The sequence below is a fragment of the Botryllus schlosseri genome, chromosome 2 (assembly GCF_051294905.1).
Source record: "Botryllus schlosseri isolate E-star chromosome 2, Bs_hap1, whole genome shotgun sequence".
Taxonomy (NCBI): Eukaryota; Metazoa; Chordata; class Ascidiacea; order Stolidobranchia; family Styelidae; genus Botryllus; species Botryllus schlosseri.
The window spans coordinates 27649568-27661648 of NC_137237.1; the positions used below are offsets into that span (position 1 = coordinate 27649568).

Genomic DNA, 12081 nt, shown 5'->3' on the forward strand with positions numbered 1-12081 from the left:
CGAAGAAATTCTTTTGTGAGAAATTCAACAAACATTCCATACATATTACAGATTGCTCGTTTGCCGTTGTGACCCGAAATTATACCCTTTGCGACCATACTGTGGGAATCATTAAACTGGAGAAATTTGCGTGAGAGACAGTAATGGTTGCATTTATCATTATCTTTACGCTTCGTGCTAATCGAACCGTTGACAAGAGGTAGGGACCCAGTGCAGCACGTGAATTTCCTATTAGGATTATTTGAATTATTTCACGTTAAAAAAGTAACAATTATTTAGGATTTTCATCCGCACTGCAATATTTGCCATCCGCACAAGTGCGTTCCATCCCACGGACTGAATAGCACCGATCTATACTATCTGATTTACTTACTAGCAGAGCTGGATACTATCGAAATCGACACAATCATCGTCGCGGTTACCATGAGTACGGTAAAATTTGCCATCCTGTCGTGCATTCCGCCGATTTTTCTTCTGGGTTAAAAATTACTAAGCACTGAATGGTGCAAAATAAGTAAAAGTCAGAGTAGGTTCAAGAGTTCAAGAATTGTTTGACCATGTATATTAAGTGCGGGGGCTTAGCCTCTGAATAACGTTCATGTTAATATATAACAATGGTTTACCGACATCCGACAGATCGACCGAAATAAATGACGAACACGAGACATTGTATTCGGAGCCACGATAACGATGAATTCAATTGCTGAATGAACAATTAAAAGGTTAACTTCGAGTGATTATACAAACTTCTTAAAACAATGTAAAAACTTCGATCTGATTTAAAATGAATATACTTATTCACTACAGGTAGAGAAATGCATGTCTGTATTTAAAAATATAAATAGCTAGGGATAGTGATGATACAGATTATTATACATCGATAAACGAATTTTTAATTCATGGCGTATTAATGGTTGTTATTAATTGGTCAATAATAATTATAGTGATTTGGACGAAATACACCATACCAATCTTTCAGGGGCAGTGTGAGACAGTGTTAGGTTTGTCTGCCTTATAAGTACAATGACTTGCCAATAAAGTAACCTTCGAAAATCAAAATAAAACTATCCTTTTCATCACTGTATACTTACTAGAAAATACACAGGTATACTATCACATTTAACACAGTCACTAGTGTCTACAATTGCCCTTTGTTATATATACTGAATAATATAAATTACTCTGTAGAACCAAGCCTTAAGGTCACTGCAACAACACATGAATGTTCATTTTCAGATTTCGTCGCGGCGAGTATACTAGGTCCAGCCTATATTAACACTGTTCGATGAGATTTAACCCGGACCTATCAGCTGAATTTGTTCTCTCTAGTAGTATATTCATCTAAGTTCTTGAATTTCCTGAGTTTGTTTGCGTTGTAGTCCGTGGCACACAATACGTTAACAGGTGATAAGTCCCAATGAAAACCTTTAACGATACTAATAATATTGATTGAGCATGATAATATCACAATGGCGATATGAATAGTAGTGTCGTCAAGGAAGTCCTGGTGCATCACGTGAGGTATACTCAATCATATGACGTACTTTACATGACCTGGAAAATATCATTGATAGACTTTTAATATACAAGTAAAAATGCTTCCGCAAATGACATAAACGATATAAGTCAGGGTATGCATTGTGAAACCTATGGTCTGCCGAGACATATTCGGAACCGGGAAGTAGTGCTAAGATTCAATGCAATATAGGGCACCGAGTCTGCTTTCTAACACTAGAACTACAGGAACTTCAAACTACCTAAACCTACCTTAAGGCTTTTTGGCGCATGTTGAATTTTCTTCAATTAAATTCATTCAACGGAGCTAAAAATCAGCACAAATCTAAACAAACGGCATCAGAAACCATTGTTTATTGAGCTCACAGCTTTACGGGTCGCATTGCGTACGCGATTCTTTTACCTTCGCTGATGAGATGCGTCGCTCACAGCTATCCGCGCGCGATAATTTCCTATGCTCATTCGACATAAAGAGCCTTTTCACCAACGTGCCACTAAATGAGACGTTGAATATTTGCGCTGATGCTCTATATAACGGTAAGCTAATACCCCCTCTTTTCTCGAGAGCTACCTTCATCGAATTGATGAGAAACGCTGTGTGTTCTGTTGAATTTAGTTTCAACATAATCATGTTCCGGCAGGTTGACGGTTTAGCAATGGGGTCACCATTGGGTCCTATCCTAGCCAATATATTTGTAGGATTTCATGAAGGTAAGCTCTTCTCTTCTTGTAGTAAACCGCCCTTATCATACCATCGCTATGTCGATGACACGTTCGTGATCTTCAATAATGAATCTGACTGTGATAGTTTCCTAGAAAATTTGAACAAATTACATCCAGCATTGCAATTCACGTCGGAAAAAGAAATCAATAACCGGCTGGCATTCCTTGACGTTCTTGTGGAGAAACGGGATGGCCAATTCCTTACCTCCGTTTATAGGAAGCCCACGTTTTCGGGTCATTACCTTCGATGGAGCTCTTTCAGTCCAAAAAGTCGTAAAATCAATTTAATCGGCAGCTTGGTTCACCGGGCGTTGGTGATTTGTTCCGAGGTCAAATTGAATAGTGAACTTGATTACATCCGTAAAATTTTCATTGACAACGGATACCCTGAGTATGTCATCAAGCGGACAATAAATAATAAGTTAAGTCATCGGAATGATACCAAACCAAATGAAACCCCCGAAGAAGTCTTTCGTGAAAATAGAGAGAGAGAGAGAGACTTTATTTTCATCGAACCAAAATACATAACAAACGGCAGTGATGGTGGTACAGAAAATATGCGTGCACAGTATTCGGTATTAGATAGGAATGATCTATAAGACCGTGAAGGTCATCTAGTCTGATCACACCAGCATCAAACATGTACACTTGACTCTGAACAGTCTGGCTGTAAAGAAATGTTTAGTTAAAGGAAAATAGAAAAAAAATTAAACAATGGTAGCAAATGATCAATGAAGCAATGTCTGGGCGAGGTAGGGCAACAGTGTTAGTGTAACGACAAGAGGTGATCAAGTAGGGCTTTTTTGAATCTATTATAAGGCAATTCACGGATATGTGGTGGTAATGCATTCCAGATGATAGGTCCCGAGTAGTCGATAGATCTCTTAGTTAGGTTGCTATTGGGTGGGGGTAAGTAGATGTTTCCTTTAGACGAGGATCTCGTGTAATGGGAACGGACATGTTTAGCAGGTATGAAAAAGTCATCAAACACAGGAGGCAGACTATTGGAAAAATATTTGTGAACAACTTTTGATACTTCGAAGCGATATAGCTCATCAACTCGCAAAATTCGATGCTTACGGTAGTAAGGCGATAAATTGGTATGTAAAGGTACAGATGAGATCAGCCGTATCGCACGGTTTTGCAGGGTTCGAATTCTGCACAAAAATGTTGTGCATGCATTTCCCCATACTACGATTCCATATTGCAGATGAGAGTGGAAAAGAGAGAAGTAGATGGTTCGTAGCACTGATCTGGAAACCAAAGATTGGAGACGGGTCATTATTCCCACACACCGAGCTAGTTTTGATATTGTGCATTCAATATGCTGCTTCCAAGACAATTTGGAATCAATGGTGACGCCGAGATATTTTGCTGAGTCACATATGGAGATTTGTTTATGATTGATGTTCACAGTGAAATTATGACTGGCATTATTTAGAACGAGCATCTCGGTCTTATCTGCATTCAAACTTAGTTTGTTTGCTTGGAGCCATCTCGACACTTTTGGGAGTTCCATATTCACAGATGCATGCAAACCATCGACAGTGTTGGAGGTTATGAAGAGGTGAGTATCATCAGCAAATAGTGTTGTCCGGAATAAAGATGCATTAACAATGTCGTTAATATAAATGAGGAAAAAAGTCGGTCCAAGGACAGAGCCTTGTGGCACTCCACAAGTTATATCTCTGGTAGTCGTTCTTAATGACCCCAGTTTAACAAATTGTTTGCGGTTTGCCAGGTAGCTTTCAAGTAGAGTTGCTGCAATACCCCTGATTCCATAGTGTTCTAGCTTGTATCTTAAGATTCTGTGGTTAACTGTGTCGAAAGCTTTGCGGAGATCGATAAAAATGCTGCAGCCACTTTCTTTTTGCTTGATGGTTTTGTAAAAGTCCGTTACAATTGATAGTATTGCATGGTTGGTGTTGTGGTTGGATCTGAATCCATGCTGAGTCGGAGACAGTACGGCATTCAATTCAAAAAAGTTCTTTAGTCGGCAGTCAATCAGTTTCTCAAAAACCGTGGCAAGATTTGGCAAAACAGATATTGGTCGGTAGTTAGAAATTAGCTTTTTACAGCCTTTCTTAAACACTGCTGGCATTACTCTGGCAGTTTTCAGTGCATCTGGGAAAATGCCTAGACGTATCGACTCATTAAATAAAATGCATATAACATCACCAATAATATTAAAGACTAGCTTCAGAAAGTGAGTTGGGATGAGATCGGGTCCTACTGGGATGTGTACATTCATCTACCTTGGATTGGCCCGGTTTCTTATCGATTTGAGAAACAGATCACTTCAGCAGTCCATCGCTGTTATCCAGCGGTGAAAACCAATGTTGTTTTTACCACGATACCAATGTTTCCTGCAGTCCGAAAGGACGTTCTCCCGGCTTTACAACAAAGTAACGTCATTTATGAATTCAAGTGCCACTGCGATTGTCGGTACGTAGGGAGAACTTCCAAACGGTTGCAGGACCGAATTAAAGAACACATCCCACCGTCTGTCAAATCATATATCTCGAAATCGCAGCATAACAATCCGCTTGTTCTAGAACATAACCAGGCCATGAGTCAAAAATCTTCTATTGGCAAACATTTACTAGAAAATCATACGTGTGCTGCTAACTACCACGAGGACATGTTCTATGTATTGGCTAAGGGTCGCAATTTATTTCATTTGTCTGTTCTTGAGTCCACCATCATCATTATGAGTAAACCTAGTTTATGCCAACAGAAAGAATTTGTGTATCATTTGAAAATCGCGCATTAACTTGTTTGGCTTCGCTATCTCCATGCCAACGCCTCAGTTCTCTCGTTTTCCTAACTTTGTATATTTTCTGTGTGCCGTCATAATTAGCGATATATATTGTTGCTGAACATAGTTATTCGAATTCTCGCATTATTGCTGACGATATTCCCCTGACGAGCGTCAGCCGAAAAGCTTCGGGAATAAATATGAATATTTTATTCACAGCTACTTGCAATATTTTAGACACACCGTAGTGCAACACTTATATAACAAATCCCCGTTTTTTTTGGTGTAACATATAAGTGTTTTTCTGGTGCGCATTTGGTATTTGAGAACGTTCTTTAAAAATTTGGAGTAGGTTCCAGATCCGCTTCAGCGACATCAACATTCTTGGTTATTGCTGACATATCGCAAAGCTTGTCAGATAAGATTTGCATAATGCAATCTCGCAACTAATCCTCGATTGGCATATTTTTATAGTATCATAATTTTGGCAAGTATAGAAAATCATTCACATTCTAAGAAAACATGCACGGACCATCGTCGACTTGTTGGTACCCTAATAGAATACTGCCTTTCAACCTGGCCAATAATATCCCCCTGGTTTTGTTTCGTTATTACATTCAACCGTCACTGCTTTCTTGTTTGTGTTGTTTCTGAAGGAAACAGCCTTCTTCGATTTTCACACGCTGTTCGCTGTGGGATATAATACCTAATTCGAAACATTTTGTTGTAAATAACCACAGCATGCGTGACGGTAGTGCTTTAACGGGAATATGGTGATCTAAAAGTACGCGCAATTCGTTTTACATGAATCATAATAGCTCACTACAGTTATGAAAACATATGCAGTAAACATCGTCGCGTATAGCGCAACCAAAAATTTCGGTATGTTACATGTTTTGAGCAACGTTGATTACTTGCTCTGAATGCTCATTAAAGATTTGTCCTACTAACGTATCATCTACTGCGAAACCATTTGTCTTCAGCGACCTCCATATCGCCCCCTGACCGTTTCCGTGCCTAGGGGGCGCTAGAGGCAAGGTCAGGAACCACTGGCGTATAGTGATTATCGTTGGTTGATTAGGAGCTGTGTGCTTCATCATCTATATGTTGATTGGGCGTCGCCTCTCCAGGTCGGTTGGTTTGCTGTATATACGTTGTTGGATACGTTGCGTTATGTGTGGTCGCTATAGAGTCACTAACTTGTGTTTTTATCGTGCAGGCTTGTCTCTATATCTAACTCCAACATCATGCAGGCTATCACTATTTTAAAACCTAATTTCACGATCCAGTTTAATTTGCTGAATTTGGACATTCCTTCGTTACATCAGTTATAGCAATACATATCATTTATACCTTCATCTAGATTAGTGGTTCCCAAATGGTGGGGAACTCCCCAGTGGTGGAGAATTCTATGAGTTTTGATTGGGAATAGACGGATTTGTTCAAAATTATATACAATTACCGTCAATTACCGTCACCAGTTAACCGCTCTGGGATGTATGCATCGAGAATTATATAGCGTGTTGTTCACAAAACTATATGGCCAGTCATGGCGTCACAAATGCATCCAGCACGACTAGTTTGACGTGAAATAACGCTTTTGCGAAATTCTGAGCGTTACTGGTATCGGTTCACAATACGTTGCAGTTAACGCCGATTGTCTTGCGCGTATACTGGTGTGGTTGTGTCTCTTGTGTAGTCACATCAGCAGATGGCTGCTCTGTGATGACAAAAGTGCTGGGTAGTGGGGAGCAGGACCGTAAATGCCACACCCCGAACCCCTAATTGGGGGGAGCTCGAAGAGGCTCAAAATTATTTCGTGAATTAACATAAATTAAAGTATTTTTTGGAAATTTATGCCACTTTATCAAAAAATTTTCGCGCAAGGTGCATGCTTATTTAGTGTTGATTTTTTTATGCTGCCAGTGCCATGCATAGAGTGGCCCGCTGTTGAAAGACAATAAATTTCAACCAAAGATACTACAATGAAGTGAAAATTGTAATGTATAAAAAAGTTCACAGCACAGAACCTACAAAGGTTTGTTCGCGAACGTGAACCTCTAAATTTCTGAGGTTCACAACACACACAGAACGCGAACGTGAACCTCACGTCGAACACTTTACGGCGAGTTTTGTAAAGTAGATATATAACCTTTCTTCTCTGATGTACAAAAGACTTTAACACTATTTGGATTTTGTAGAGCACGGGTGGGCAAACTATGGCCCGCGGGCCGCATGCGACTCTCCACACCGTTCTGTGCGGCAGGCGAGAGTCTAAATAAAATTATTAAAAAATATTGATAAAATGCGTACTAAAAATCGAATTAATGCAGATACTTAATCAAATTTTTCTTAGTATATTTCATCATGATAATTCTAAGGCAGTGGTTCTCAAAACTGGGGGCGTGAAAGCATCTAAAGGGGGGCGCGAAGCTGAGCTCAACTTAAAAATATTTTCGCGATCCACGCGATTTACTTCCCGTTCATAATTATTGCTCGGTATTGAATTTCATGTTTCAAATTCTCTCATCCACAGTCATAACCTTCCATGCAATCATATGCTATTCGCTAGGTTTGCGAGCATCCTGGTTGCGTTTTGTGATATGACGATAAGGGGGATGCGAAATATGTTACCATCATATGGGGGAGGGGGCGTGATGTCTTAAAAAGTGTGACTACCACTGTTCTAAGGTAAATACTTCCTATATCGTTTTTTATGTTTAATTTCTGGAGCGACGACCAGATCTCAAAGCCCACCCAAAAGGTTTTAACTGCTAAACATCACAGAAATCCTAAACGAGATTGACATAATTCGGATCACGAATATGATTTCAGATTGGCCACTCCAGTTTCAGTTATTTCAGTGATGTGTTCATAAAAAACGATTCGCGCATGTCTTGGGTAGACTCGTTCTCTGCATGCGCATAATTAGGGTATTTATACTCTATCTACACATACTAGAAGCGTGTTTGAAGCTAACATGATTATGATGCTGCCAGCATTGCTTGTCCTGCAACAGATCTCTGCTCACAGATTTAAATTTTAATCCTGTTCTAAGAACCGACTTTCATCTCTATAGTTTTGACAAATTGGTGATTGGGTAAGACTAGCCTATGACATGTCGCCACTGCTTCGGACGCATGTACGATATCATCAAAGCAATATTTGGGTTGTTTTAAATAAGCATACATATTATCTCCATGTCCTCATTATATTATTAAATACCGATATTGCGTTTTGGTTAATATTCCAAATTTTACATGGTGCGACCCGCGAATGGATTCAGATGTTGAATGCGGCCTGCGAGTTGAAAACTTTGCCCATCCCAGTTGTTAAGTATATACTAATTTTACTACACGGCATCGAATTTTATAAAGTTGAAAGAAACTACTTTTTTTTCAATGTATTAAAGACTTTACACTATCAATTTTGTAAAATGAATGCTATCTTATCAAGCTATCAAACAATTTTAGCTTAATTTTGTAAAGTAGATACAAAAAAATACACTTCTTCAATGTACCAACGACTTTTACGCTATGGATTCTATACAATATATACTAATTCTATTATACCGCGTCGGATTTTCCAGAGTAGAATGATATTATTTTTCCCGGTGTAATAAATACTGTTAACATACAAGTTTTCCAGAATTCATGCTAAACTTTTATTCGTCCCCTGAGCTTGAAATGTTGTTAAGTTAGAATGTTCTTGACTCTCGTTTTCGACATAAGGTGCTCAAATTTGTGGAAGCGCTCAGAGACGTTAAGTAAAGAAATACTTGTTTTTACCTACATGCACCAACTACTCGAATGTTTTAAGATTATTTTTGTATTAAGCAAAAATAGACCCGAAATACCAACTTCTACCCATGCTATTTTATACGCATGAACAAAGAAAAGTCACTTTTACAATGAATCGGCTTGGTTATTACAACATTCCTCTAGCCCGCGTTATGAGGCTGTGGTCTCATCCTGAGCTGTGTCTCGATGCCCGGGACCAGACATGGGGTAATCGCGATTAGTAATCGTAATCGATTACGACGATTACAGCATTTTGAAGTAATCGTAATCGCAATCGATTACATTCGGAAAAAATCCGAAGTAATCGTAATCGTAATCGACTACTTCCCATATGTAATCGATTTCTTGGTGAAAGAACGATTACTTTTTGTTTGTACAAGGACTATGACACAAACTGAATATTCGTGGACAAGAATGAGATAATATACCACGTTAACGATAGCACAAACGTCTGATTTTCAAACACCACTACTCATTCTTACGTCAGAAGTATTAGCTCCGCTCGTCAATGCGTAAGAAGTATCCACACATAGTAAACAGACATGCGATGGACATTGTAGTGTGATTGTAAGAACACCCCGTGGTGTATATCGAGTTATCAGTACACTACAGACGCCCCTACCTCGCAGCAGGATATTGATCACCATTCTGCCTATAAATTTCAAATAGTAACTTATGTATTGATGTTTAGTTGTTCTTAGTTAAACGCAGTTTTACCGTTGCTGCTTGGCGAGCAGTACGCCTATGTACGCACGTACGTCGTACATCTGACAAAGATTCGGAATTTTGTACTCGTCGAATAAAACATTGCAGTTTCCACAACGAAGCATTACAAATAAACAGCTGCTGATATATATCATAATCGAGCCGTGCTCAGCCGTTTCTCGTAACAGCAGCTTGCAGTATATGTATTAAGTTGAAGGCAGAATTTTTATGTTCACTATATCTTATTCTCATATAGCTACTTGAAACGGGCGCCAATCGTTATTTCACAGTTCGTTACTCGGCATTTGGACATGTCGCCATAACCATCCGCTTATATAGCCTGACATATTAGCGTGGGTTGTAGCTAGAATCAGAACCATAACAACAATTCGTCCCCCAGTCCAACCGTTGGTCAATTTTCAAAACTGAATTTCGTCAATAATATTGGTAATTGCATTATATTACTATTCATTTTAACCTCTCTCAGCCCCGAGTGTCAAATTTACCTGTAGAACTGGGGTACGTAATTCATAAGTAAAGCATCTGGTATGTTGTTATAATTACTTTATTGTATGTTGTTAATTCGTGACCTCCAGTCTGTTGTAGAATGATAAGATATCGTACTCGCCAAATAGTAGCAGACTAAAAGAATATCTTTCGTGAGACGCGCACACAAATTTTCATGGCTTTATTCCTTTGTGAATGCGCCGGGTCGCATTTGCATTGTGGGCTCAGATTGGAAGGACAGGACTTATTAGTCACGCCCACCCAGCGCGGCTATTGACAATGGATGAACACCCTAAGCTTCGGTCAAGGTATTTCATTGGTATCACATCCCGTGGAGTTGCGTGTTGGTGTGTTGTGAGATCGTGGCGCGGTAATGACCGGCTCCGAAATGCCTGTTCCCATAAAATAGCCTATGCATGTTTTTTCTTGAGGGGGGAGGTATGCATTTCAAATCCAGCTATCTACTGGAGTAGGGGTCAGCAACCGTTTTGAAACAAAAAGCTACTTCTAGTGTAATGTGTACTGATTATTGCGACGACCGACGGTTTACCGCCTACTCCCGCCGTTTATCCGAGCTCAGTTGGATTTCTTCACTTAGAGTAAGACAATCAGAGCACTGGGCCGGGTTTCCGCCCCTTACCAAGAACAAAAACTGCTCACTCGCCGGGACTCACACCAGCTCCTCCGGGCTCGATTGCGTTGCTGCAGTGCGCGCCGAAGCGCCAATCTCCGCGTCGAGACTCGGGAATATTAACTATAGATTACCGTTGAGCCGCCGCGTGGGCGAAGACGAGCAATGCCCCGAGCGACTGCGTTCGTATATTCCTTGGGGTCGGCCGACCCACGTTCAACTGCTGCTCATATGAAGCCAGCTTCAACTTTCAAATCTCTCATTTGGATATTTGCTACAGCGACCGCGGGCGACTCATTTGGTCCGCGTTGGTGACCCCTGTATTAGAGACATTTGAATCGCGAAGCTCGAAGAACATTTTCAAGAATTAATGAAATTCTCGAAAATACTCTATAATTTATGTTGGTTTACGAAATATTTGATTCCCCATGCTCCCCACCCTATTAAGGAATTTAGGGTGCGGCAGATAAAGACCTGGCAATAATTCAAATCGTTGGGTGCGATAAATCATCCCCTATAAAGTTGGGCAATTGGTATATTATGACGTAATAAGCAAATGACGCATGATGTATGAAGAGAGTTGATATCCCATTAAGCCTTTTCATCGCAATCCTTGTATTCTCTTCCAATATATCATTTAAGATTATAGTCCTAAGAAGCAGAACAAATGTAATCGTAAGTAATCGTGATTACTTTTGCAATGTAATCGTAATCGTAATCGGCTACTTCCTGATTTTGCTGTAATCGTAATCGTAATCGCGTGATTCTGAAGTAATCGTAATCGCAATCGATTACATTCATGAAGTAATCACCCCATGTCTGCCCGGGACTCTGTAAATTGTTTCGATTTATTCTTCCCGTCTTAATTTAACATATGGACGCTACTAAATTTCTAGTCAAGTACCAGAAGTGGTGATTTCCGAGCGAGTCAAAAATAGGTATGGAAGATTTAGTTTATTGCCTAAAAACTGAAAACTCTGAACTACGAGTAGATGCATTGTATAAAGAAAATCACTTGATTAAGTATAGTGCAAGCAGGCAAAACCTGTCTGAGTAACCTACTCCAAAATGTAGAGGTACTTGGCTATCGAGTCCCTCCCCATAAAAAGTGTCTCACGATTTCGACTATACTTTAACTAATACTTAATAGTTTCAGTTTTAGATTAAATTCGAAATAAAACACTATGGCTCATTCACCTATTTGGAAATCTCTCCTTTAACCTATACTTGAGTGGATCAAGTGAATCTCATTTAATAATAATTCCACTGGTATACTTGACTATATTTTACAACTTACATAACACCATGCAGCAAAATTCTGCAAAAGTTTTAGTTGGCTAATAATATTCATGTATTGTGTGTCAGTATTCCAAACTGATTACCAAAATACCAAAAGTTTTCCTGAATAGTCCCAAATTTTGAAGAAATGTCCATTTCTCTAA

The 12081-nt window shown here is 39.5% G+C and overlaps 1 protein-coding gene across 1 annotated transcript in view; it reads right to left on the reverse strand.

Moving 5' to 3' along the window:
• LOC145457302 (matrilin-2-like) overlaps nt 1–1251 on the reverse strand; it is a 115855-nt gene extending 114604 nt beyond the window's left edge. The window contains exon 1 of the mRNA XM_080335496.1: nt 374–1251. Coding sequence (XP_080191622.1) covers nt 374–458 — 85 coding nt within the window. The 5' untranslated portion in view covers nt 459–1251. The remainder of the gene's footprint in view (nt 1–373) is intronic.
• Nucleotides 1252–12081: the final 10830 nt, after the last annotated feature.